General features: G+C 42.9%; 1 protein-coding gene across 1 annotated transcript; it reads left to right on the top strand.

Moving 5' to 3' along the window:
- Positions 1-5249: 5249 nt before the first annotated feature.
- On the top strand, positions 5250-7934 carry LOC147431503 (uncharacterized). The gene is made up of 5 exons (XM_086494081.1): positions 5250-5776; positions 5881-6111; positions 6552-6815; positions 6931-7113; positions 7427-7934. The coding sequence occupies exons 1-5, from the start codon at positions 5435-5437 to the stop codon at positions 7805-7807; spliced, it is 1401 nt and encodes a 466-aa protein (XP_086350207.1). The 5' UTR covers positions 5250-5434; the 3' UTR covers positions 7808-7934.
- Positions 7935-27769: the final 19835 nt, after the last annotated feature.

Raw genomic sequence — 27769 nt, 5'->3', positions numbered from 1 at the left:
TTCACATGATTTTTGGGGTGTTGTCAAAACACAAAAACACTAAAAAGAACCATAAACTCGCACTGAATTCAAAGGCAAAGTGCTATCATTACGTCACACGGGTGTCATCACAACCACATACACGGTAGGTGGGTCAGTCGTTGACTTGTTTGTGTTTTTTCTATTACCTTTCTCGATGAAAGAGTCATAGCAGAAAACTGTTGCATGCCTATAGGATAAGTTGTACATTACGCATAAGATGCACAAGAACATGGCGATCAACTATATACGTCATAGTCGTTTAAGGAAAGTTCCTCAGCCCAGCATTCTATCCTTATCCCTCTTTCTTATTTCTCATGAAGAATATTGAAAACTTTTTAAGAATATTTTGATACATGTTTTGCTTGTGAGTCAGTTTGAGCCAAGGTGCTCTAATGCTCAGCTAGAACTTGGCCAAGATGCCATTCACATTAGTCTTCATCGGTTCATCGATTGAACACTAATTGCCATAAGGGCTATGAGCCACACACAGGCTGGCTAAGAGCCATTGTCAGATCTTGGGTAAGACCTAACTGTTGGCATTCTTTGGGTGATTGTTCTCTAGCTTGAACAGATCTATCCAATGGATTTCCCATCGGCATTCATGGACAAGCAAGAGTCTTGCCATAACGGATGTTTTGGGTGTTATTTTTGCACTACATGTTTTTAGTATGATGCTCAAGTTGAGTTTCTGATAATCTTAAACTCACAGTAGCTGATATCTACCACGGAGTATAGATGACGCAAACCATTGTGACAGCATGGCTGTCCATAAGCACTAGGCATCACACTTGTATGGATCTTCTGCTCTCTCTCTAACACTATGAGTGTCTATGGATACATTGTTTGGGTAAGACCCCGCGGGTGCTTACTGAATCACCCCATACTCATGGAGTATCATAGTTGATCTATTCTCATTATACTTTCAAGGAAAGAAGTCCGCACTATACCATGCGATTCTAATCAAAGGGTTTGGATTGCAATGGCAACACCGAGGGTTTTTGGTGCAATGTTGCTTGTTTTTTCACACGTGGACGACGTTTTCCTCTGTATTTGAATATGGGTAAGTGAACATTTAGTTCAATCTCCAGGTACGCATCTATGGATTTGGTGTTATTCCAGTTTTAAGTATGCATTGCTTGGTTTTTTCAAGTCGTTTAAATACACTTGAATATTTCAGGGCCATGCCAAGGGCATATCAAAACAAGTATTTTGGGCCGTTGTGTCCAATGTACATTATGCTATTATGAATCCACTTGTAGGATTCAATTTGGCACATGTTGTCACATGGGATACGACATGGTCTAGGGACTCAAGGAGTTTTGTTTAGCCAGTGTGGATCAATGAATGAGGGTCCCTCTCACTCTTGTCACGAGTGTTTATAGTTACCTCCACAAGCAAGTACATCTTGTACTTGAAGGATGTTCTTTTTTTACATATCCTTACATGAGACATATTCCACATGTGGAGGTTATGAGTCTATGGGACTGACACTGGCACCCACTATTTCAAATATGTGTCACGACAAAGTCCCTAGGTGCTGGTCACATCTGTTTTCTAGACCATTTTTAGCACGACGTATCAAGAGCAACTTCAGTGGCCAAAAATTGTCGGATACTTAGAATGACTTGTCAGGTACGAGTACTGCTAAACAACATTACAGATGGTTGTTTATACATATAGCAAGGCTCTAAATTGTTAATGAAAAAGTTTCATTGTTTATACCTAGAAGTGATCAATGTTTCACTTTCTATAATGGTTCATACGTTTTAGCAAGGCTTGCAAAAGATTGCAATTGAAAGTAATTAGTTTCTTTTTAGAACTATTTACATTCCTTTTTTATGTGTGCTGGACGTATCACAGTTTCCATAAGTATTGGCAAGGATCATCATGGGTATACAGGTTTGGATCTGTTTTCTGCTAAATGCATGCACACTAGGTGTTATGGGCCCTAGCGTTTAGCAAAGGCTGATTTGGAACGGCATGCGTATTCATCAAGTTGTTGCTTATGAAGTACTTTGCACTCTATGTGCCGTATCTTAATGAGTTTACTTTTTGGTCTACCAATCACCAATAGAGGTCATGGCTCGGGTTCGGTGCTTGTGGATCTCTCGAAGTACACCTCGATGGTTATTCAACCAATTGTTGATTCCTCAGTAATGTGGTATGATATTGTGATCCCCGTTTACCGGCCATCTGGAAAGATTGTCTGTAAACCGTGGGGGAAATACACCTCAATATTGTCAGTTATTCAAGGGGATATGTAAATTACAAAGTGTAATCTTGTACTAAAGGATATGCAAGTGCGTACGTTAGCACCAAGTGATACAATCAATAAGCATTTATTGCTCTACTTAGAGTTTTCTTACTATAAGTTAAAGCATGTTTGCGACAGCTAGGTGTAGTCTCTTCATGCATAGCTCAGGTTCTCAACCTTGAACACTCGTTAGGGTGGGGTTGTTTAATGATAATGAATATTGGGAACAAGTCAAGGACTTAAACTTGGCTGATAAGTTATGTCAGCAAGTTACTTTCATGGAATGTGACAAGTGGTACTCTTTTTGGTACATCGTTTTTGTGATAAAGTCGTTTACCACCCTCATGAGCGTTGTAAATGGAGTCTACTCACTACGTTTGGATAGGGACCGGTACCATCAGATGGTTACAAATGGACAACAATGTAGACAATCAAGATGTTACTCTTGGTTTCATTGAATCTCCTACTGAACCGGGTTCCGCTCAAATGAACCGTTGGATCTAGTATGAGGGATATTCCAATAGAAAACATTAGTGTTCTTATGAAGATTACATCACTTGTGTTTTCGCGGACAAAAACACTTCTCCAAGGGGGGAGTAATGTCAGGACAAGGGCAGGACCAGTCTCACGGCCAAGGGCCAGGATGGACATGCAGTCAAGGGGGTCCCTATTCAGTTCCCTAGCCCTTACAACCTTGGAGGTCAAGGACCTAGTCAAGGGCCTGCTGCCCAATGGAGAAGGGATCCTGCAAGACAAGGGGCTATAAAAAGGGTGGTTGGATGGAGGATTGTTCACGGCACTTCCCAGGGTCTTTCAGAAATACCTCAAGCTTTTGGGTAAGGTTCCCACTAACACTTAGCAAGCCAACAAGCACCTCATGCTTGGATAGGATTCCCGCCTCAAGGTTTTCCTTAGCTTGCCTAAGGTCAAAAAACTTCTGAACACTAACTTTTGGAGGTCTTTGGGGAGTGTTTAAATATAGTCCAATCTGCTCTAAACTAAGAGGTGGTTAACTTTTGGAGGTTTTTAAAGAAGCTAACCCTACGGTCTTTAAGCTTCATTCTATAATATGCTCTTTAACATACCATTTCTCATTTGGAACCCTTTTAACCTTGGCCCTGTGTTGAAAGAGATCCATAATCACATGTCTATATTCTAATCCTTGTTCCCGTTTATTCTCCCACATTAAATGATCAGTTTAATATAAGAAAATCATTTGGGTTGGTTAGATATTAGATTTTATGACATAGCAGGAAATGGGCATCCTTGACCTTTGTGTACCATCAAGAATCTTGCTCTTTATATAGCTAAGAACATGGATGTGCAATGTCTACTCATAAGTGTTTGTTTGCATGTTGTGCGACTATTGCCCACGGCATCATCAGGTACTCGACGACCTAGGAGTGTCATTGACTCCATTTCATGCAGCAATATACAAGACGACAAGGGATATTGGGTGACAATGGAGTTCAAACGAATGATGTGGCCGGTGACAATGTAGCCCATCTCAAGAGGTGCACACAAGGTCTCAAGGAGATACATGGCTTCTTGAGCACACCATTGGAAGGGAAAAATCATGGAGTTCAAGCAAACACGAGACGGCAAGAGGCTTGCCAAGATGCGGCATGTGTATGTTGCTTCACAACTGAAGCTAGAGACAACAGTGGCTCCATCGAGGTTTCTTGCAAATTGTAATTTTACTCCTCTTTCAGGTTTTTTGATCGTCTATTCAGTATATTTGCCTTGTGTGTTGCTTTTGATGATTGTAAGATTTTCATTGCTTGTTCATGTTTGCAGATGTTTTTCCATCCGATTTTGTAGAGTGGGACCCAATAGAGTCCTTCGTAGGAACTTTTGAGGCCATCCACGCTAAGCTTGGCAAGTTGCTCTATGCTGGTTGCCCATCCTCTGGGTTTACCTCACGTGACATTTTTTGTATAATCATACTTATGTCACATCTAGGCGAAATGGGTATGGTAATCTTTCTTTGGTTCACTCGTTAACCTTGGAGAGTTTGGAATGGCCTAAGCCAGACAGTGCCTTGATCGCAACAACCAAAAGGAGAATCGAGGCGGATCTGCAAGCAGCAATGCAGTGCACCTATGGTTCACACAAAGCCACAGTAACATGGTTTATATATGTCTCTTTATGTGTTTATGTTTATATTTCAACTTCAAAGTGTTCGCAGGACCCCAAAAAATGTGGACTTGCAAAGGGGGAAGTGCAATCAACGGACTCCTTGCAGCTGGATGGGAGACTAAGGTGGACAAACACCAGGGAGATAGAATCAAATGCTCTGTAGTTGCTGACAATGTGGTGTTCAGATACGATATTGCCAAGCAAAGCTTGTCGATGGTCTTTTCCTATAGAAGATGGAAGCTGACGATGGGAGGCACTAAACTCTAATGTTTGCTGCTAGAGAATCGGTTAACTTGCAAATATGCCTCCACGACGATGAAGATCCATCTGGCTCTCGATAGCTTATCTTCTTAGGAGGGGGTTCCCACTAGCCACAATCTTCTTAGGAGGGGGTTCCCACTTTTAATTTTAATTTTAATATTTCTGTTTTTAATTTTTCTCTAGCGGGTATTAGGTGCGATGTCATACTCGGGGTTACTTCAGAGATGAACCATGGTATAGAGTCGACGTGGCCTCAAGCTTTGGCGACAAAAGTCACTGCAGGCCTTATCGTACGACAAGACGAAAACGCTAGACAACACAACAGTATCGCTGGCCAAGGATTCTGCGACGAAAAAAATCAAGGAAAATTATCAGATGGATTGGCCTGCCTTATCCGCTTGGGATGCTCTCTGAGCTCCACCAGCTCATCCACAAAAAGAAAAAAAAAAAAAAGCTGAGCGAGAGAACAGTTGCTACGGCGGATCAAGCTGTGAGGGTGCCGGATGACGATGGAGGGCTGGGATGAAGGCTGGGTGGCTATAAAGGAGGCGCTGGACCGGGAGATCCGAGGCAGAGCTGCAAAGAGAGAGAGAGAGAGAGAGAGAGCTAGCGCCACCTCGCTTCTTGCACCAGATGCTAAACTAGAGAGAGAGAGAGAGAGAGAGAGAGAGAGAGAGAGAGAGAGAGTTGCACGGTCGAAGCTGAGAGAGAGAGAGAGAGAGAGAGAGGGAGAGAGAGACGCTAAGCTCAGCAGGCACCATGTCGGTGGTGACATCGCAGCTGGTGGAGGACGCGGTGCTGAAGGGATTTCAAGATGGGATATCACTGGGACTGGGGCTGGTGCCAGCGGCCGGGCCCTTCCTGCAGCTTTTCTTTGGCCACGTCTGGGACCTGGCCCTGGCCGATCGGACGGCGGCGCAGAAGAAGGCAGCCATGGACTCGCTCTTCGAGTCGGTGGGCAAACTGATCAGTCAGGCGCTGGCGGAGAGCGTGGCCGACCAGGCTCGCGCCTATAACGCCAGCATCGCCCAGCTCGGCCAGGACTACCGTCTCTCCGTCGAGTCCTACAAAGAAAATGCTTCCTCTGTTGCCGTCCAAAAGGTTACTTCTCTCTCTTTCTTTTTCAATAATGCATGGCAGTAGCATTATTGAATGAGACGCATACGTGTAATGTTTTCTGATTATGAGCTTTTCATGGAGCATAGGTGGTGGTACGCTTTGAAAATTGCAAATCGACGTTGGTGCACATGCTCAACCTCTATGCTCAACCTTCATACATGAAGCACACTGTGCTCTCATATGGTTCAGCTCTTGCCTTGTATGTGGGCTTGCTTCGGGAGATGATGCTCGCAGGTGCAACTTGTGGATATAGCAAAGCTGAGATTATTGACTTCCAGAATGATATCAATGAACACCTTGAATCTGCTTATAATAAGGTACTATCTTTCTTTTTTTGGCGGATTCACATTGTTTGCTCAAAAATAATATAAAAATTGATTATCAAACAAGCATTAACTATCCACGTTTATGTATTTTAGCATCTTACATATTTTATTTCAGACATGTTTAGCCCTTCTGATGAATGGTATTGGGCCATCAATACCCTTCTGACGGGATAGAAATGACCTGTTGAGGGGTAGTTAGTTGTCTCTTTGGGAAGCCCGATTGCTGTCTATTGTAATCTGATGTCTCTCAAGGCTCGCCACGAGCTTGAGTTACCTTTGTACATTATTTTGGTGAATGCAATACATACACTCTCTATCATGAATTTGTTTTGTGGGGGTGGGGGGGAGTGACATTAACCATCGAGGCAAATTAAAAAATGAATATAGAAGAAAATATTGTTCTACTTTCTAAACACAATTTAATGTAACAGACAATGTTTGAGGCAGTTAGCAAGCTCGTGAAAGAATCGGGCGAATTTGTATATCCAAGTTTGGCCAATGTGCTCATGGATTTGGGAAAGCTTGTGGGAGGTCTCATGAGCTTTAGCACGAAATGGCATGATGGAAAAGCTTGTCTTGTTGCCAAAAGCCATCCTGATTATGCGGAGAGTGATTTTGTGGACAACAAAGCTTATTATCAATTGCAATTTCGCCCGAAATTTGCAGGGAAAAAAAATTACTATGGCATGCCACAGGTGTGTCCTTAATTCCATCAATCAACATTATTGCCTTGAAATGGTTTACTACATTCCTTTCCTTGACTATGCATTGTCTCCAGCTCGCCTCTAACCCTTTTTTGTTTTTGCCAAGGTCTTCATGAACAATCGTGCAGCATTACATGTGTATACAGAAGTGGATAAAGATCTACAAGTAGCGGCCTTTGTGGTGGAGAAAACCATGCATATTAAGTTGAGGGTCTACTACTTGATCGACTATGATGACTATGATTCAAGTGATGTCGAAGTTACCATAAGCACTTCCAATAATCCGAAGGTGAGCATGAGTCTATTAACTGTAGGGATATGAATGTGCTCCCCACTTGGTCAAAGAGGAATCTTCTTTTATTTATGTGTGTGGGTATGTGTTTGTATGTATATATATACATGCATACATACATATATGTATACATACACACACACACACACATATGTATATGTGCGTACAGACACATATATTTATATACATATATAAAAAATATTTCATCAAGTGACAAATTGATAAAGGGAATTAGAAATATTGTGCCTACATATTAATTACCGTTTACTTTATTGCATTACATATGACTTTTCTTTGTGTTGTCCCATAGGTTCATCAATTCCACCTTAACAAAAGAGAGCAATCAATTGTGTCGTTCCCATGGGTGCGAATGTACTATGCCAGCTATTCAGAGGGTGGAGCATGGAGTACAGATTATGATAGGTTTAGTGCAAACTTAAAAATGCATTATGATGAGTATGCAGGCTTTGAACCTCAGGAAGGCAAGAGATATACAATCAAAACCAAGGCCGGTAGCACTGCAACGAAGAACTATTACATTATTGGCTTTGAAATTGTTCCCATCGATGGAGTCCCCGACGTGGTAGAGGCTCTTGTCAATGTTGTTGAGAAGATAGCTAGTGCGACTGTTTCTGGTGTCAATAGTGCTGTCTCAGGATCTATCGGTGCAGTTTCTTCGACACTATTCTAAATAGATCCCATTTGGGGCAGAGACTTGAATAATGTTCCAATTCTGTACTCCTCTTGTTGGTCACCTCTCGAGAATGTATGCTTGGGACTTCAAAATAAGAGAAAACAATCAAGGTTTTTTGTTTTAATTTGAATTACGATATTTCAAAATTAAGTCAAATTGCAAAGAACTATGTGTAATGATCTATAATAGTTCTAAGAACACTTGGATCACATTTGGAAACATTCTTCCAATTGCAATTTTTTTAAATTAGGCTCTTACTGTTTCATTAAAGTCGCATTTGCAAACATTCTTCCAATCTTTTTTTTTTTTCCAAACTCACAAATGTGAGTGGCGTATATTATATTATATTAGCATAATACCAGAAACTTACAACAAATCCATGCTTTGCTCAAGTCATGAATACCATAGCACCCAAATAATGCTGTATAGAACTGTCCTTCGGCTGTTTACAAGGATGGCCTTTCATGCCAAACTCACAAATGTGAGTGGTGTATATTATATTATATTAGCATAATACCAGAAACTTACAACAAATCCATGCTTTGCTCGAGTCATGAATACCATAGCACCCAAATAATGCTGTACAGAACTGTCCTTCGGCTTTTTACAAGGATGCCTTTTAATACAAGCTTAATATGTCTTAGCAACCACCTCCAGAACCGCCACTGCCCATCGAGGCTGGATCCAACCAGACGGAGAAGTCAACAGCGATCTGGAAAAGCAAGCCATGTGCCTTCGCATGAGAGAGACCCAACCATGGATGAAGCCAGCGGATGGAAAGCTCTATCACGAGCCCCCTCCTTGTCGCCCTGCACACAGGGAAGCGCATCACACCCCGTAACTTGATTCTCCTTTCGAAGGAAGGGGAGCCGCTGCCAAGCCCCCACAACCAAAAAGAGGAGGTCAAGGAAAGACGCCAGGCTCTGAGCACAACACGGACAGGGTTCCCCACTCGGCAACGACCCCCGTGCTTTTGCATAATAGATTCCAGCCACCTTCGCCACATGCCCGCCGTGCTCGAGCACAACCAAGCTTAAGCAAAACTCACGCTCCCCTGCGCACGCTTCCCAGAGCCTCCTCACTCATGCATGTAGAGATGGAGCTGAGCAAAAGTTCACAAAGACTAGGGTTCCTTTCTAGAGAATATAAGATCCTTGATTTAAGCATGGGAATGTCTTCTCTCAACAGCTTTGGATTGATGATGTATATGCTTATTGACCTAAAACATGTGGATGCCTTCTCTCAATCGGTTAGTGACGGAAGGTTAACCTTTCTCTCCCTACCTGTTGTTGACAATGGATGCTCTATGCTGTTGTCAGTAACTATCAAGGCATAGTGATAACTAAGTCTTCCGTGACCATGCTCTTGATTGTTGGAATTGACCATGGCATCTACTATCCTTTTTTTTCACCCCCAAAAACTCACAATTGCGTTGGAATTGACCATGGCATCTACTATCCTTTTTTTTCACCCCCAAAAACTCATCTACAAATTCTTGTCATCCTCCTTCCGAGCCATGACAGCTTTAGCTTTCGAGAGTCATAGTTACATCGGATAGCAGGGAGCCACCCCATGGTGTTTGCTATCCTATGAGTGTCATTTATCGTTTTCCGTATGAAGAAAATTTGAACTCGCTCCTCTGCCTTTTTGCAAGTTCTTCATCCAAAAGGGCCAGGTTTTAGCAAAAAGTGTCATGTACTTTGTCTTTTATTGTACTACATGCAATGCAGTGCATGACATATGCAGTTTGTTGAAATTGAAAACTTAGCTTGCACTTTACACATTTCACAAAAGATACCTACTGTTTCACTGCATTGCTCACAACATCAAAGCATTGTACATGAAAAGAAAGGTGACAGGTGGGAGTGCAACAAACTTGGACACTCCAAGTCAAGATTCTATTGCGACACAACACAGATTCATTTCCAAACAATTTACATTTCACAATTGATTCGACACGACCCGATGGAGTTCCATGCCTAGAGATGTTGGCCTCAAAGATTGGCACCCCTTTCGGTATTTCTTTTTGTATTGATATGGGCTCAAAATACAAGAGAGTGGGAGGGTTCTCACTCTCTGACTGTACATCCAGATGCTCTGCGAAGTGAGGGCCCGACGTCCCACATACTTAAAGGTTACAAGGGATGCCCCAAAAGATTCTCTTTTACAAGCTTGTAAAAATAAAGGAAGATTTCCAAAAGCTTCTCAATTCTAGCCACCGTAAAAAGCAAGGTTTTCGTACAGCTTTGCCACGTCAACAATGCAACAAAAAAAGTGAGAATTTTGAAAATCTGTCACGCTGGCCTGCTGTGTTTTTCCGAGCCTGTAGCCTGCTGAGTGTGTCCGGACATGGCACGCCACCAGTTTGTGACATAACCCCCTCTTAAAGGCAACGTTATCGCCCTCGATTATGCCTGCAAAATAGACAGAGGCCATAAACTGTCGTAGTGGACACGGACTGTTAGTACCAACGCACTAGGAACAACACATCCAACACATGTACCAATCGACAGTCACATCACAGCACATCACTTGACATTACACGACATTAGATGACAAATCACATTCAAATAATGTCGAAGTTACCACAAGCATTTCCAATAACCCTAGGGTGAGTATGAGTGGAGTATATTATATTATATTAGCATAATACAAGAAACTTACAACAAATCCATGCTTTGTTGGAGCCATGGATACCATAGAACCCAAATAATGTCGTACAAAACAGTCCTCTTCATTTAGTGTGTTTAAGTTTTAACTTTAGAACCACCTCTCTAGACCAAAGAGTGTTGTGCATTTCGGTGAAAGGGCAGTCACTTTAGCAACATTTACCCTTCCACCTACTACCGTTGTGTGCATGATTGGCTACGCGGCTCACCTGCTCTAAGGCATCCAAAGAATCGAACCCACTACCTTTCCTTTAGTGTGTTTAAGTTTTAACTTTGGAACGATCGCTCTAGACCAAAGAGTGTTGTGCGCTTCGGCGAAAGCGTAGTGGGGCCGGATCCAACCAACCGGAGAAGTCAACAGCGATCTGGAAAAGCAAGCCATGTGCCTTTGGATGAGTGAAACCAACCCCAGATGAAAACAGCAGATGGAAATCTCTATCACAAGGCCCCTCCTTGTGGCCCTGCACACAGGGAAGCGCACGACACCTCGTAAACTCATTCTCCTTCCAAAAGAAGGGGGGCCGCTGCCAAGCCGCCACAACCAAGAACAGGAGGTCAAGGAAAAGACGCCAAGGCTCCGAGCACAACACAAACAGGGTTCACCACCAGGGAACGACCGCCATGCTTCTGCACATTAGATTCCAGCCACCATGCACGCCGTGCTCGAGCACGCCCAAGCTTAAGCAAAACTCACGCTCCCCTACGCACCCTGCCTAGAGCCTCCTCGCTCATGCATGTAGACTAGGGTTCCTTTCTAGAGAATACAAGATCCTTAATTTAAGCATGGGAATGTCTTCTCTCAATCAGTTTTGGATTGATGACGTGTATTCTTATTGACCTAAAACATGTGGATGCCTTCTCTCGATCGTTTCTTAACGGAAGGTTGAATCCCCCCCCGGGGTAGCAGTACGTGACACGGGGTCTTTAAGACCCTTGAGCGGTGGATCAACGCCTCTTGCCCCTTGCGAGAATCTCGAGGCAATTGAACGGCGTTAAAAAAGTGGCAATTGACCTTGCAAGCTAGCCATTAGAGCCCAGAGCACTGATGGCCTAACCAACTCGCCCACGCGCATCATGTGCCTTGTGTGGTGAACATGAATCCTATAAGCCAACTCAAATGTCCACTCCCTCCTTGCCATTGTTTACAAACTTTTTCCTTGTTTACTTTTCGCTAATAGGAGGGCACAACCCATCTCGATATCCTACCTACAATTCTCGATCCTGGATCCCATCTCTCAGGGTCTTAAAGAACCCGTGTCAAGGCGAGTGTTAGACAAGATCAATAGTGTTAATGTGTTGCCCTTATTTAAATGATTGGATTGTCCCATTGGTACTTGGCCATGATGCCATGTACGGTGTAAAATAGACTTCTTTCTTTATGAACTTTGTGCTTAGGCTATGGTCATGCGAGGCCTAGTTTTTTGTAGATCAACCGACAACGTGTGACGCATGGCAGCTTTCCATAGTTTCTGACCAGCTTCGTATGCCAACTATGCCTATTTAGGCAATCACAAAACTATGCCCATCTACTCCTGGTCACCGCTTGCGCTCTCTCTCTCTCTCTCTCTCTCTCTCTCTCTCTCTCTCTCTCTCTCTCTCTCTCTCTCTCTCTCTCTCTCTCTCTCTCTCTCTCTCTCTCTCTCTCTCTCTCTCTCTCTCTCTCTCTCTCTCTCTCTCTCTCTCTCTCTCTCTCTCTCTCTCTCTCTCTTGCCTATGCCTTAACCTTTCTCTCTCTACTTGTTGTTGTCGACGATGGATACTCTACGCTGTTGTAAGTAACTAATTGTCGAGGCTTAGTGATTACTAAGCCTTGAGTGACCATGATTTAATTGTTGGAATTGACCATGGCATCTACTATCCTTTTTTGGCCCCCAAAAACTCACAATTGCGAGTAAATTATATTAACAAAATCAAACAATTACAAATTCCTGTCATCCTCCATGACGAGCCATGACAACTTTAGGTTTCGAAAGTCATAGTTACATCGGCTAGCAGGGGAGCCACCCCATGGCGTCTGCTATCCTATGAGTGTCATTTAATTGCACATTTCTATCGTTTTCCTTATGAAGAAAATTTGAACTCGCTCCTCTGCAAGTTCTTAATCCAAAGGGCTAGGTTTTCGCAAAAAGTGTCATGTACTTTGTTTTTTATTGTACTACATGCAATGCATGACACATGTGGTCTGTTGAAAATGACAACTTAGCTTGCACTTTACACATTTCACAAAAAGATACCTGTTGTTTTACTGCATTGCTGACAACATCAAAGCATTGTACATGAAAGAAAAGGTGATCGGTGGGAGTGTAATAATCTTGGACACTCCAAGTCAAGATTCTATCGTGATACAACAGAGATTCATTTCCAAACAATTTACAGCTCACAATTGATTCGACACGACCGCGGTGGAGTTCCGTGCCTAGAGATGTTGGCCCCAAAGATTGGCACCCTTTCGGTATTTCTTTTTGTATTGATCTATGTTCAACGTACAAGAGAGTTGGAGGGTTCTCACTCTCAGACTCTACATCCAGATGCTCTGTGAAGTAAGGGCCCGATGGCCCACATATTTAAAGGTTATAAGGGATGTCCCAAAAGTAGAGCCCCAAAAGATTCTCTTTTAAAATCTTGTAAAAATAAAGCAAGATTTCCAAAAGCTTCTCAATTGCAGCCAGTGTAAGTTTTAGCCAGCATAAAAAGAAAGGTTTATGTACAGCTTTGCCACGTCAGCAGTGCAGCACAAAAAGCAAGAATTTTGAAAATCTGCCACGTTGGCCTACTGCGTTTTCTCGGGCTTGTAGCTTGTTGAATGTTTCCGCGCAGGTACGTTACCGGTTTGTGACATACCCCCCTCTTGAAAGCAATGTTATGGCCCTTGATTACGCCTGCAAAAGAGACAGAGGCCATAAACTGTCTTAGTAGACACGGACTGTCAGTACCGCCGCACCAGGAACAACACATCCAGGACATGTACCAATCGATAGTCACATCACAGGACATCACATAAATCACATTAAAAATTCATTCGAATCTATGACCATGATTAATCGGCAATGTATTTATCAATCGTATCGAGATGTAGTTGGGACCGATCAACTAATCCTTATTGCAATCATTGTTGGAATTAGTGTTGCAGAGAAACACACACAGCTTGGAGAAGATGAAGGAAGCTCAAGGCACACAATAGAGAGTGTGTTACTTAGTGTGAAATGGAAAGATAGATAGCCCTAGAGTGATGGGCGTATATACAATGCACGGGGAAAAAACCTCCTAAAGAGGGAAAAAATGCCCCGGCGGTCCTAGTGTGTTCACACACATCACTACCACATGTATATGGTAACAAATCCCCCCTGGAGTGATGTGGTGAACGAGAGCTGGCACATGAGTAAAGGGAAGTGCCATGCCTTGAGGACAGGATCAATCCACAAAGGGGAGTAAGCCCAAAGCTTTGCGGAAAGCTTCAAGCTTCTCACGAGACAATGCCTTTGTGAAAAGATCTGCAAGGTTGTCCTGTGTTGGCACATAAGCCAAGCTGATCTCTCCTGCTGAGAGCCTCTCCCTGACATAGTGGTAATGCACCTCAATGTGCTTTGTGCGAGCATGAAAAACTGGGTTCCTCGCAACTGCCAATGCGCTCTGACTTTCAGTGTAGATAGTGTTGGCAGTGTCGTGTCCAACACCCAAATCATCCATAAGGCGTCTGAGCCATACACACTCAACCGTAGCTGTGAAGACTGCCCTGTACTCAGCCTCACAACTCGAAGTGGCCACAGTAGGTTGCTTCTTGCTCAATCATGATATACATGAACTGCCAAGCATGAAACAAAAACCACTTGTGGACACTCGCGTGTCAAAACAACCAGCCCAATCTGAGTCCGAAAAAGCATGTAAGTCTGGCGGCAATGATCCCCCCTTTGGATAAAACAAGCCAAGATGTAAAGTGCCACTAAGGTAGCGGAAAATCCTCTTCACAACCTGCCAATGCTTACACCCTGGGCTATGCATAAATCTGCTGACCTGTGAGACTGCAAACTGAATATCCGGCCTCGTGTTGCATACATAAATGAGGCAGCCAACAGCAATTTGGTAAAGAGTGACATCATCAGGATCGCCAGCATCATGTAGACTCAACTTCAAACCTGTTTCCATGGGAGTGGCAATAGGTTTGCAATCCTCAAGTCCAAACTTACATAGCAATGTCTCTATGTAACTTTTCTGACACAAGGCAATACCACCATCACACTGCTTAAACTGTATACTTGAAAGTAGCATTCAAATCAGCCTTAAATTCAGAAATTTGTCTCTCATTTGGTCCAGTGATCAGCAAATCATCAACATAAAGAACCACAATGAGAAGTACATCACCCTCACGCTTTACATACAATGTGCTTTCTGTTGGACTGTTACGAAAGCCTTGTTTGACCAAATGAGTGTCAGATTTCTCATACCAAGCACGAGGAGATTGCTTCAACCCATACAAAGCCTTGTTACATTTGCACACTTTGTCCTCTTATCCTTTTATGACAAAACCGCGAGGCTGCGTTACATAAACTTCCTCAAATATGTCACCATTCAAGAAAGCAGTAACAATGTCTGATTGATGTACATCCCAACCAAAATGAGCTGCCAATGCACATAGAAAATGCACAGTAGTCATACGACAAGTGGGAGCAAAAGTCTCTTCATAATCTATGCCTTTTTGCTGTGCATAACCCTTTGCAACAAGTCGAGCCTTATGGCGATCGATCTCACCATTCGGCTTGCGTTTCAACTTGTAAACCCACTTCGTACGAATGGCCTTTTTGCCAGGAGGCAAATCACATAAAGTCCATGTGTCATTCTCTATAAGTGCATAATATTCTGATTGCATGGCAGCCATCCAATTTTCTGAATTCTGTGCTTCATCAAAAGACAGAGGCTCCTCAACATCATGTAAGCTAGACACAGCCAAAGCATAACAATATGATGCATAAGATGCATGGCGAGAGCCTGAACGAGTACGACTAGACAAAGGTGCATCCAATTTACTGTCACACAAAGTGTGCACTAGCCATTTTGGCATACCTCTAGCCTGTTCATTTTCAGCCCTTTCCTCATCAAGTACATCATGTACATCTGCATCAGTAATAGGCTGATCTAAAACATTTTCAGAAACCCCCATAGGCTGTACATTTGCCTCATTGGAACTTACATTCGTATTTCCACCACTGAAAAGAGGCAACAAAGTGTCATAAATGTCCTGTGAGATTACATTACTGTCTCTAGTACATGGCAGCAAGGGCTGAATAGAATCTTCCACAAACACTACATCCCGAGAAACCAGAATACGTTTTGTTTGCGGATGATACAACCTGTAACCTTTGCTTTCAGCACTATAACCAACAAAAATACATTTGACAGCCTTATCATCCAATTTTCTGTGCTGCACTTATGGCACCAAAGCATATGCCAAACAGCCAAAAACATGCATGTGCTCAATAGAAGGCTTTCTATCATGCCATGCTTCATATGGAGTAATAGACTGCAAAGCTTTCGTAGGACACCTGTTTAGTACATAAGTGGCACACATGATGGCCTCAAGCCAAAAAGAATGCGGCAAAGCTTGACTTTTGACCATACATCGTGCCATTTCCGTCAATGACCTGTTTTTCCTCTCAGCAACACCATTTTGCTGAGGCGTATAAGGCACTGTACATTGGTGTTTTATCCCACGACTAGCCAGAAATGCATTAAATTCATGAGACATATACTCCCCCCCTCGATCTGAACGGAGGGTGCCCATAGTACATTTCGAGACATTTTCAGCCATAGCTAGAAATTGTTTGAAGCACATAAAGACTTCGGACTTCGCTTTAAGCGGAAATACCCATGCATGCTTGGAGTAATCATCAATGAAAGTCACGAAGTACAGGTAATTGCCAAGGACGCAGTTTGCATGGGCCCACAAACATCACTATGCACAAGATGCAACCTGCATGTGGCCCGAACTGAACCATCCTTTGGAAATTTAGAACGCTGCATCTTACCCAAAATACAGCCTGCACAAACATGTTTGACATGTGCTTCAAGAGGTGGCAAAGAAGCAACCATATCGGATTTCTGCAAACGCAGCAAACTGGCAAAATTCAGATGACCAAAACGTGCATGCCAAAGTTTTGCATCTGAAATAGCCCTTGAATCTGCAACAACATTTGCAAAAAAATTTCCACACTTGTCATACAAAGTGATCTTATACAGCCCACGACACAAAAGGCCAGATGCAACAATTTCATCACCAAAACTGAGATCATGAACTGTACATCTGTCATCCAAAAATTTGACTACAAGTCCAAGTCTAGCAAGTGTGGATACAGACAAGAGATTCTTCTTGATCCCAGGTGCATAAAGTGCATCAACAAGTGTAAAGGAACTGCCATTAGCAGCAGTGAGCACAATCTTTCCAACTCCCTGAACTGGATAAGAGGCGTTGTTGGCAAAAGTGACTGAATTCCCATGAGGGACAGACTCGAGAGAGGTAAACAATTCACGATGTGAGGTAATGTGTTTTGTAGCACCACTGTCGAAATACCACACATGTGAATCTACAGCAACTGACAAGCATGCATCATGGACATCAGGGTTGTAAGTGCACTCTGCGCTAAATGCCCATTCTGCATCAACATCAGCAACACAGTCTCCTGTAGACGGCTGGCGCGTCACCATGTGGGAACGTGTTCTTAGAAGATGGGCAGTGAATCACTTAGTAATTACTAAAGTAATTACTACGATAAACCCGAAGAATATAAGCAGGGCCCATTACTTTGATATCGGGTTGGCAATTGTTATCACTTGTATTAGCGCTTTGAGCTATAATTGCATTTGAGCATCAGTGGCAGTATTATCGGCTATATTTTCCCTCTCTGTAATCATATTCACTGTAATCTCAATCATGATATATATATTCCAGCGATACTGAATTCTCAACAGCCTTCTGAATCTGAAGCTAAACTTTACTCTAGTCTTTAAGTCTGATTCTCATTTCAGTATTCATATTTCAGTCTAGTCACTGATTTCTGTCTAGTCTGCTGTCTGAACTCTTCCTACTCTAAGTAGCTGAAATCCTTCAACACTGGAATTAGTTGTCTTAAGAGATCAGCTCCAATTCCATTTTGGCGATCACGGTGGCTTGAGCTGAAGCTCGTTGACTGAAAGACTCTTCTCCCAATTGAAGTTTTCAACAATGGCACCAAAATCTAATCGTGGCCGGAAAGCTACCAATCGTGTGGACCCCATTCCTGAGGAGTCAGGAAGAGAGTCTGATCCCAAGCCAGAGAAATTGACTGACACTGAAGCTCAAGAGGAGCATAGTCAGGCTGATGAGGCGCAGGACTCATAGCATTCCAGTCATTCTCGACGCAGACGGACAGAACGGGCAGCACGAAAGGCAAAGAGTTCCAAGAGTTCTCAGTCTCGCCAGAACGATGAGCATATCAAAGGCAGAGAGGGAAGTCACTGAACTAATAGCAGAAAAAACAGAGAGGATACTGAGACTGAGACAGAAACAGAGGTTGATTGGGATGCTGACACTGACAACTGCAAGATGGCTCCCAAGCGTCAGTCTGAAGCCAACAAGCGAACTGGTGGAATTAGCAGCAATCGACATGATTACTCCGCTTCCCTGAATATTTCCTTTACCATGTTCAAAGGAGGTAAAAAGGATGATCCTGATGTTCACATACAAGCTTTCGAGCAGTATGCTGAACTAAAAAACATTGATGAAGATGATTGGGGGGAATACTTTCCACAAACCTTGAAGGAAGCAGCAAGAAAATGGTATTACCATTACCCTGCATGCCAACTAAGATCATATATTAAATTACTTAAGGCCTTCAGGTTGGAATATTCTGACAATCGAGGAGATGAGGATATTCTCTGTGAGTTGGATCAGATCAAACAACGGAATTTGTCAGTCCGCAGTAGACCTGACGGCTGTCCGGGATGATGTTCTACTTATTCATGTAGATTCCAAGGTCAGGAAGCAATGGGAACCTCTCTCAAGTGTCATACTGGATGGAGGAGCAGGAGACTATATAATGGGAACCCATCTTCAGCAAAGAATGGGTATCACCAACATGAAACCAGCACCATTCAAAGTAAGGATGGCAGATCATCAAGTCGTACAAGCGACGGGCATGATTGAAAACATGCAGATAAGAGTGGGGAGGGAAAAATTCAAAACTAGTTTCCTAGTTTTGGATGTGCAAGGCACATATGGAATGCTATTAGGCCGCCCATGGTTAAGAACAACACATGATGTTCATGACTACGCAAACCAGACTTTAACCATAGAAGGGGCCAGTGGTAGAATCAAAATCCAGACCAAAAATACTAGGAGCTGGAAAAAGGAACTGAGGCCGAAGGAGTTGTGTCAGAAATACCGAGCTAAGAAAATTGAGCGAATGCTGGCAGCAATGAACATCTTTCCTTTGGCAGAAATTGATTTGAATGCAGTCCTACTAAACAAAGAGCAAGCTGACAAGCGGAAGAAACAATTCCCTGACCAATTCACTGAAGTCAATACAGGAGAAAGAACTGTTCAGCTAACTGGAAGAATAGAGAAACCAGCTGATAATGATATAATGGAAGAATCAACATGTTCAGAAGAATATCCACCTGATTAGAATAATGATTCAGAAATGAATGAACCTTCTTGGAACTACGTTGAAGAGTCGACCAAACGAAAAGGAGGAGGACCCAACTGGTTGCTTCCAGATGATCAGGAAGTAGAGGAATGGAACCTGGGATCAGAGGAAAATCCCAGAATGATCAAAGTCAACAAGCACTTGAAACCGACAATGAAGGAAAAAGCACAGATAATGTTCCAGAACTATAGAGATGTATTTGCCTAGGAACATACAGATTTGAAGGGAGTAGATCCTGAAGTCTGTGAGCACTGAATCCCACTAAAACCGGACGCTAGGCTAGTCAGATTACAAAGATACCGTATGAACCCTAACTATGCAAAGAAGTTCAAGGAGGAGATTGATAATCTTCTCAAGGCTGGGTTCATTACGGAAGTAGCAAGCAGTGATTGGTTATTTCCAATAGTTGTCGTTCCTAAGAAGAATGGGAAATTAAGGGTTTGTGTCGACTATAGGAAACTAAATGCCCAGACCATTAAGGATCCATTTCCCTTACCTTTTACTGATATGTTGCTTGATGAGATTGCAGGATACGAGATGTATAGCTTCATAGATGGTTATAGCGGCTATAACCAGTTACAGATTACTCCAGAAGATAGGACCAAGACCACTTTCATCACTGAGTGGGGAGCATTCATGTATCTGGTGATGCCTTTTGGCCTGTGCAATGCACTAGCTACTTTTCAGCGGTGTATGATGGACATGTTTAATGAATTTCTTCATCGGTTCCTCGCCATTTTCATGGATGACTTCACTGTCTATTCAGCTGAGGAACAACATCTTCTATTCCTAGAGATGGTTTTTAAACGCTGTCAGGAGAAAAGGATTTCCTTGAATCCATTTAAATCAGTATTTCTGGTTTGGAAGGGACAGCTACTGGGACATGTGGTTTCCCGCAATGGAATAGAAATGGCCAATGACAAAATACAGTGTGTCCAGCAAGCTAAGGCACCCAGAACTGCTTCTGAGCTGAGTTCTTTTTTGGGATATGTAAATTGTTATAGAATATTTGTACACAAATTTGCTTCTCAAGCAGTGCCACTATATGAGCTTACAAAGAAGACCAGTAAGTTCAATTGGACTGCTGAGTGTGAGGAGAGTTTCCAGAATTTGAAAAAAGCCATTACCAGTAAACTAGTCCTCAGGCAGCCGAACTGGGATATCATCTTTCATGTACATGTCGATGCTTCAGGATTGGCAATGGGGGCAATATTAGCTCAGCCAAATGGCAGAACAGACTATCCGGTCTATTTTGCTACTCGAAGATTCAGTCAAGCTGAACAAGGCTATACGACTACTGAAAGAGAAGCCCTCGGAATGGTTTTTAGCGCTACAAAGTTCAGGCATTACCTATTGGGGAAGTTATTCCATTTTTATGTGGATCATCAAGCTCTTCTGTTTCTGATTAACAAAGTCATTATTCAAAGCAGGCTGATAAGATGGATGATGTTCCTTATGGAATTTGAGTTCAGAATTTTCCATAAGCCTGGCCGAAACCACTGTGGAGCTGACTTTATTTCCAGAAGTACTGAAGGATTTTCAGAATCACCTCTGAGAGATGAACCAGTGGATGCTGATTTATTTCAGCTAGAAGCAGAAGAATCAGTGGATCCTGAATGGTATGATATTTATCAGTTCCTTTCCCAAGGTGCCTTTCCAGAAGATTGGAAACAGAATTAGAAGAAGGCTCTGATCATAAAAAGCCTGAAATTTACCATCATTGGGGGAGTACTTTATCGATTGGGTGTGGATGGTATACTTCGGAGATGTGTTCCAATGGAGGGAAGAATGCAAGTTATCTCAGATTCACATAATGGAGAGTCTGGTGGACACTTTTCCAACGAAGTAACCTACAAGAAGATTCTGCAAGCAGGTCTGTGGTGGCAAACAATGATTGTTGATGACAGAAGCTTTTGTAAAATTTGTGATATATGCCAGAGAATGGGCCGACCAACAGCTGCAGACATGACTCCCTTAATGCCAATACAACCATTGGGAGTATTCATGAAATGGGGATTGGATTTTATGGGACCTTTTAAGAAGGTGACTCCCAGGAAGAACAAGTACATCGTGATGGCTACTTGTTATGTTACCAAGTGGGTTGCAGCTAAAGCTCTTCCTGACAACACAGCCAAGTCAACTGCACGGTTTCTGTTTGAGAATATTGTCTGCCGATATGGATGTCCAGTGGAAATTGTGACCGATCAAGGGACACACTTTATCAATGATACTATGGAAATCCTATTAGATAGGCTTTCAGTCAAGCATCCGAAATCTACTCCTTACTAACCCAGATACAATGGACAGGCTGAAAGTAGCAATAAGACAATTAACACTATTCTCACTAAGGTGGTGCAAAAGAAACCAGACCAGTGGGATTTGAAGCTTCAGACTGCTCTATGGGCTTATAGAACAATTTATAAGGTAATGATGGGGGCTTTTCACAAGCCAAGCTCCCATACCCCTCTTCTCTCGTCCCCACCCCATGAAAACCCCCTCTTAGGGAGGGAGTGATAAAAGACATTGGAAAAAGTAAGAAAAAAATAAAGTATGATTATGTAAATATATAAGAAAGGTAAAATAGACCACCTCATGCCTGCGGGGTAGCCCATCCCCACCTTGCCTCCTTTTTCTTCACTGTTGCCCCGCCAGGTGTCCCTTTTCCTCTCCTCCACTCAAAAGGTCAACTCCCCTCTCTCTTCCCCTTGTCCTTTCTCCTTTCTCTCTCCCCTCAAGCTACCCCACCTCTCACCAATAATGCACCCTAACTCACATGCAACTTACCCTATCTTCCAAAATAGTATACCCCACCCCCTCTCTAAAGGGCACCATGTCTCTTGTCTTGTAGCTAAATAACCTCCCCCACACTCACACACACTCAGTTTCACTGAAAAAGGTGCCCACAGACCCATCCCCACCCGGTGGTTACCTGTTTTTTCTTGTGTTCACACACATCTGCACACAGATTCACCTCTGAACACAATCCCCTCTCTCCCCTCTTGTAATTACTTTATTCTCCATGTCACCTCTCACTTTTTTTCATCAACCCATCTCTCTCTCTTAGTCTCTCTCTCATGAGACTGCTGTTCTGGCACATATACACACAGCCAGACAAGTGGGGCCCACAGTCACATGGCCTATGTAGATAATGATTTCTTCATTTCTAAATTCTAGAATTTCTCCCCCCTCCTCCCCTATATAAAGAGGGGTCACCATCACACTAAGGATACACACACCATCACCAAAGAGTACACTATGCACTGTGTGTGCCTAGTGCACACACACACACACACACCATCACCATCACCGCAATCACCATGCTCGTCTTGAGCATGAACTCTACACCCTTGGGCTATGGAAGATGAAGGGAAAATAAATGAAGCATGATGGCCATAACCCTCGTGCGAGTCTTCGCCATCAACTCCCACCTATCCGCCATGTGCTCTACCACGCTCTCCCTTCTCATTCCCCTACCCTATGCTCCCCATTTCATCTCCTTATTCTCTAAATAAAGCTTGAGGTTTTGTGAGTATGTTTTCTTGCAATGTTTTGCCCATGTGAGGTGTGCGGAATCGCCACCTAGTCTTGTGTTTGGAGTGAGCTTGTGTATGTGTGAAGGGTGTGCGGATTCGCCATCCTTTTGTGGTGCCTAAGTACTAAGCCGCTATACCGCCTCCCTCTCTCTCTCTCTCTCTCTCTCTCTCTCTCTCTCTCTCTCTCTCTCTCTCTCTCTCTCTCTCTCTCTCTCTCTCTCTCTCTCTCTCGATCTCATTCCCTTTCCTCTTCATCATTACTTCCAAGCATCCATCTCTCTTGGATGAAAACTTTGTTATGGTGGTGTGTTGTTTGCGTCCTAGCCGCTGAAGCTAAGTGGTGCCCCCTGTTTGCTTTACCATGACAGGCTCGAGGCGCGCCATTCCGTCCCCGGTGTTTTAGAGGCTGTCGGGGTTCGGGGTTCGCTTTGCTCCCGTCATTTGGTGACCCCACTGAGGATCTTTTCATGAAACCCTTCAGTTTACAAGACTGAAACCCCTAAACTATTGTGAATGGATGAATGGCTAGCAGGATTTGCTAATTGGACGACAGAAGAAGAAGAGATCCAAGCACAACTAGACGAACTCCGCATCTCCATCGAAGCTCGAGTGCCAGGCATAACGGTAATCGATTTGCATTGGGAGAGTCAACCAACACGCCAAACCCAGTGGATATACATAGGCCAAGTGCCAAGAAGAAGAAGGAGAAGGTCGAAACCATGTCCGCAACCTACAACCAACCCACAACAACAAAATGGAAGGAGCTCTACACAATAGAGAATCAACACTATTCTACTTTGAGAATCGGGTAACTCAAGTCACCGAGGTAATTATCACAGTCAATTTTCAAGTCACACCCGATGCTGCAGCACAGATAACGGAATCATTGGATCACACTCTCACTAGAGAAACTAGCGATCTACTGAGTTTGTTTCAGGAAAGAAAACCACCCTCTCCCACAAGCTTGGACAGTGACTAAGCACCTCTAAGCTTCACATGAATCAGTACAACCTACCTCAAGACAGATCACACATACCAACATGTGTACGCTCAATCAAGGTGATACTGGATTTGAAGGCTCACTACCAGCACGTCATTGACACCATGCTGGGTGGGGAGCGATTTTTTGAGGTTCTGGCATCAGATCAACCATTTGTCCTACCTTTGGTACAAGGCAATGTACCGTTTGAAGTTTTAATCTATGTCCTAGTATAAGAGGGTATACACGCCTCCTTGTAAAGAAGAAAAAAACTTTTGCAAGTTAAGCAGTGTGTCTTTCTAGCTCTCTCTCAGTAATCATGGCAAGTGTAGCATTTCCAACATTTAAAGGAAAGAAGGGGGAGGATTTGGTAACAGTCTTCCTAGATGACTTTGAAGTAGCATGTGCAGTGAGCAACAAAGATACGGATGAATCCCGGGTTAGAATCTTTAAGCATCTCATGAAGCTAGAAGCTAGATCATGGTACAATGCACTTCCACAAGCAACCAAGGATGACTGGGAACCCTTAAAAACCGCTTTTAAGAGGCGCTTTGGGGAGGGTACCACTTCAGAAAAGTTGTGGGACAAGTTGAGATACTTGAAGCAAGAGGGTCTTTTAGAATATGCCACCTATGAGTCCAAATTTGTGGATTTGTGGGAACGGTGGGTTGAGTCACTGGCAAGGGGGGAAGCTGCACCCGATTTCCTAAAAAAAGATCGGTTCACGCATGGCTTATGGCCGCTTCTCAAGGAGAAGGTGAAAGGTAGATTCTCGGCTACGTACGAGTTAGCCGTTGAGATTGCTCGCCTTAAGGACAAGAAGCTGCGAATGAAAGCCAAAGAAACCGAGTCAACAGAAACAGAAACATCACGTCGACCAGCAACTATGACAACCACCATTCCACCACCACCACCGGCTCTTGGGTTAAGAGATGACCAACAAGATATGTTGGCCCATATTACTGACCAACTGCAGAATTTGTCTGTCCACTTAATACAACAAGGGAGGAGTCAAGAAAGAGATCAAGACCCTGGAAGAGCACGACGACAAAACAGGGAGTATCATTGCTACAACTGCGGAGAAGACGGTCACGGTATGTACTACTGTCCCAAACCACGACAAAACTATAATAGAGGAGGTAGGAGGAACCAATTGTCACCCCCTAGAGAAATAACACCCCCACCCCGAGCACCAACCCCACCAACACAAATTCTACGTCCACCCCAGACACCACTACAAGCATCCATTCCACCTCTTCCACCAGCCCCACCACCTGATCGCCCTGTAAACATCATAAGGCTAGAAGAGAAAGGAAAAGCCGTAGTAGTGGATCCACTCAGAGCAAAGGAGAGGGACAAGGGTAAGGAGAAGGTAACCTTTTTAGAACCACTTGAGGCCATGACTGTGAAGAGAGATATGAGGGAGAAGGCTACACAATCAGATGATGAGAGAAGCATGAGAGGAGAAACTAGCAAGAGGCCATCCAGGCCACGACGGAAATTGGGCATCACCGACTTCCAGCTAGGGGAAAGTTCTAAGCCCTATGATCTAACATTTGATGTGGCAGAGCAAGGACCGAAGATTACATGGCCACAGCTGCTACATCTTGTACCTAAAGTAAGGCGACAATGGTCTAAAATGGTAAGTACAAGACGCTCCAAAACAAAGGTAGCCGGAGCAATTTCGGGATGCAACATGGATGACGTCCTTCCAATTGTCGACGTAAACATAAAAGGAAAGAGGGTTGGAAACACCTACATTGATGGAGGTGCACAAATCTGTGTAATGAGCGAAGCTATGATGCTTCGATTAGGGCTCGAGGTTGACAGGCCTTCTCCATGCAAGGCAAAGATGGTGATAGCCGTTTTTCGGCTCTTTGTAATTGCCACAGTGAGTTACCTCACCCTATCAAATCACTCAAACATTGTGATTACCCTCACCCTTTCACTGTATATAGGTGCGTGAGTCACGGGACTTTTCCCATATCTTCTTAAAAAACCCTCAATTAGCTAGTCATTGGGCTAGTTGAGCCAAAAAAATAAAAAAATAAAATAAAAAAATAAGTATATTATGGCCCATGCGTATGTAAATATTTCTTTGTATATAGGGCCGAAATAAAATATTTTTTCATAATTATTTTGATATTTATTTAAATATTTCTCCCTAGGTGTGTGTTATTTATGATCTGTACATTGCCTCACCATTACCACAATTTTTCTTACCATTTTTCATACTCTTTATTCCATATAGAAATATTTTCATGTAAGCTTGTCTTATATTTGGTGTAACTCCACCCCAACAAAAATCCAAAAAAACTAGTTTTATTTATGTGTATATTTTTTCACTATTGTGATTTTTCCCTTCTTACATCTATTTTGTTTTTTTCTAAAAAATTAGAACACCAAAAATATTTATCTTTTTATGGTAGCCTCATAATGAGAGAGATTTCTTTTGACCCCTTTATATTTTTTCCACTTATATTATTTATATTTGACATGTACATATTTTTTAGACCCCTCAATATTTGATTTTCTTAGTTGTACTATTCACTTATATCACAATCTCAACAATATCTTCAATTATAGACCTACCAAATAAGGTCAAGGGTAGGTGGCATGCATACATGCACTATGGAGGGCTCACTCTTGGAGGTATTCAAAAGAATCATCCAAAGAAGGACCCCACAAGGACCTTGTGCAGTGGAAAAAAAAGGTCGGTTTTGCTGAATTTTTAAAGTTCACTTGCTCTCCGAATTTGAAAAGGTGATACAAACAAAAGTTGTAGCTCGTGGGCTGAACTTTTGCCTCAAATTTTTTCATATTTTTTTGAGCTACGAGCTGTGAGCTATGATTTTATTAGTGGACCCCAGTTTTCCCATGCTATGCAGCCACACTCTCTCTTCCACTTTATCATTTTCCTCTTTCACACACACTTCTCCACTCATCATCCCCACCTCTCTCACCACTCCTCTCTGCACCCTACTCACCTTCTCCTCAACCTTGAAGAATAACAGAAACCATGGTGAACTCATACCTCCCACACACAATTCCATTCCAAAATTGACCACCTAGTCTCATTTTTCCTCCTCCAAATTACCCATATCTATCAAAAAAACCACAAAATTCAGCCTCTTCTCTTAAAAGACAGCATCATGGTGGTTGATTACTCAGCTTCAATTACCTTGTCTCTCAAGGAAGGTCAAGAGTGGAGAAAAAATGTACCGTCAAAGCTAGTGGACCGTCAACAAGCGTCAAAATTGGCCCTACTCAAGACACTTGGAGCATCAACCTTGTAAGAAATCCACCTTTTCTTACCTCTTAAGAGTTTTTCTTCCTTATTTGTATCCTACATGGATACTCCCATTGTAAATATCCAATTCCATTTGTAAATTAATACTAACTCTACTAACACTAGCCCACTATGAAAAGTCCTATCACCTCCATTTCTCTCCTCTCTCTTTCCCCACCAACTTCTTGATAATTCCAAGCAAAAGAAATTAGATAAATTGCTGAAAATCTAACCCAACCATGGTTAAAGGAGTAACCCTAGCCTTCAAAATTGCTATAAAAGGAGGGTGTAGCTAGCACAAAAAGGGGGAGCCATAAGCAAGAGCACTATGCTATAGCTTGAGAAGCCAAGCTCAACCTCTCTAGAAGGAGCTCTTGAGTGGAAGCTCATTGTCTTATGCATGTGCATGTGTTGTAATAGGGGATTAGCAAGGGAACTCTATGCCATTGTAAGAGAGAGAGTGATCATTCAATTAAGAGTAGGAAATCTATCATTTCTCCTACTAGTGTAAGCCCAACATTCGCTGAATCAAGGAGGGTGGATTTGGACTAAGCTTGGATACTTTGTCTCCCTTCCAACGTGAAGTAATGGACAACAATGATGCATAAGTGTCTTGGTGTTTTTTGTTAAGTTCTTGATAGCTTGTCTCTGGTGTTGTCATCAATCTAGCCATAAATCCCACATACTGTAAGAGGGCGACAGGGTGGAGAGGACTCCCCTGGCCTTAAGACAGTGATTGGGGTGGCTTTTCTTGTGATGTGTTGTGGTGAAATTTACGCAAGCTATGTTGAACAAATATTAATCTCACTTTAAT

Source organism: Adiantum capillus-veneris, chromosome 21 (genome assembly GCF_014529385.1).
Source record: "Adiantum capillus-veneris isolate H3 chromosome 21, ASM1452938v2, whole genome shotgun sequence".
Taxonomy (NCBI): Eukaryota; Viridiplantae; Streptophyta; class Polypodiopsida; order Polypodiales; family Pteridaceae; genus Adiantum; species Adiantum capillus-veneris.
Note: the sequence above shows the minus strand (reverse complement) of the source record. Positions and strands in the feature narration are given on the sequence as shown.

What these genes read in the sequence shown, in the direction of transcription:
- LOC147431503 (XM_086494081.1), top strand. Translation starts at nt 5,435, where the DNA reads ATGTCGGTGGTGACATCGCAGCTGGTGGAGGACGCGGTGCTGAAGGGA. An exon ending in CCTCTGTTGCCGTCCAAAAG is followed by an intron (nt 5,777 to 5,880) that starts GTTACTTCTCTC and finishes CATGGAGCATAG; the next exon opens with GTGGTGGTACGCTTTGAAAA. An exon ending in ATTACTATGGCATGCCACAG is followed by an intron (nt 6,816 to 6,930) that starts GTGTGTCCTTAA and finishes GTTTTTGCCAAG; the next exon opens with GTCTTCATGAACAATCGTGC.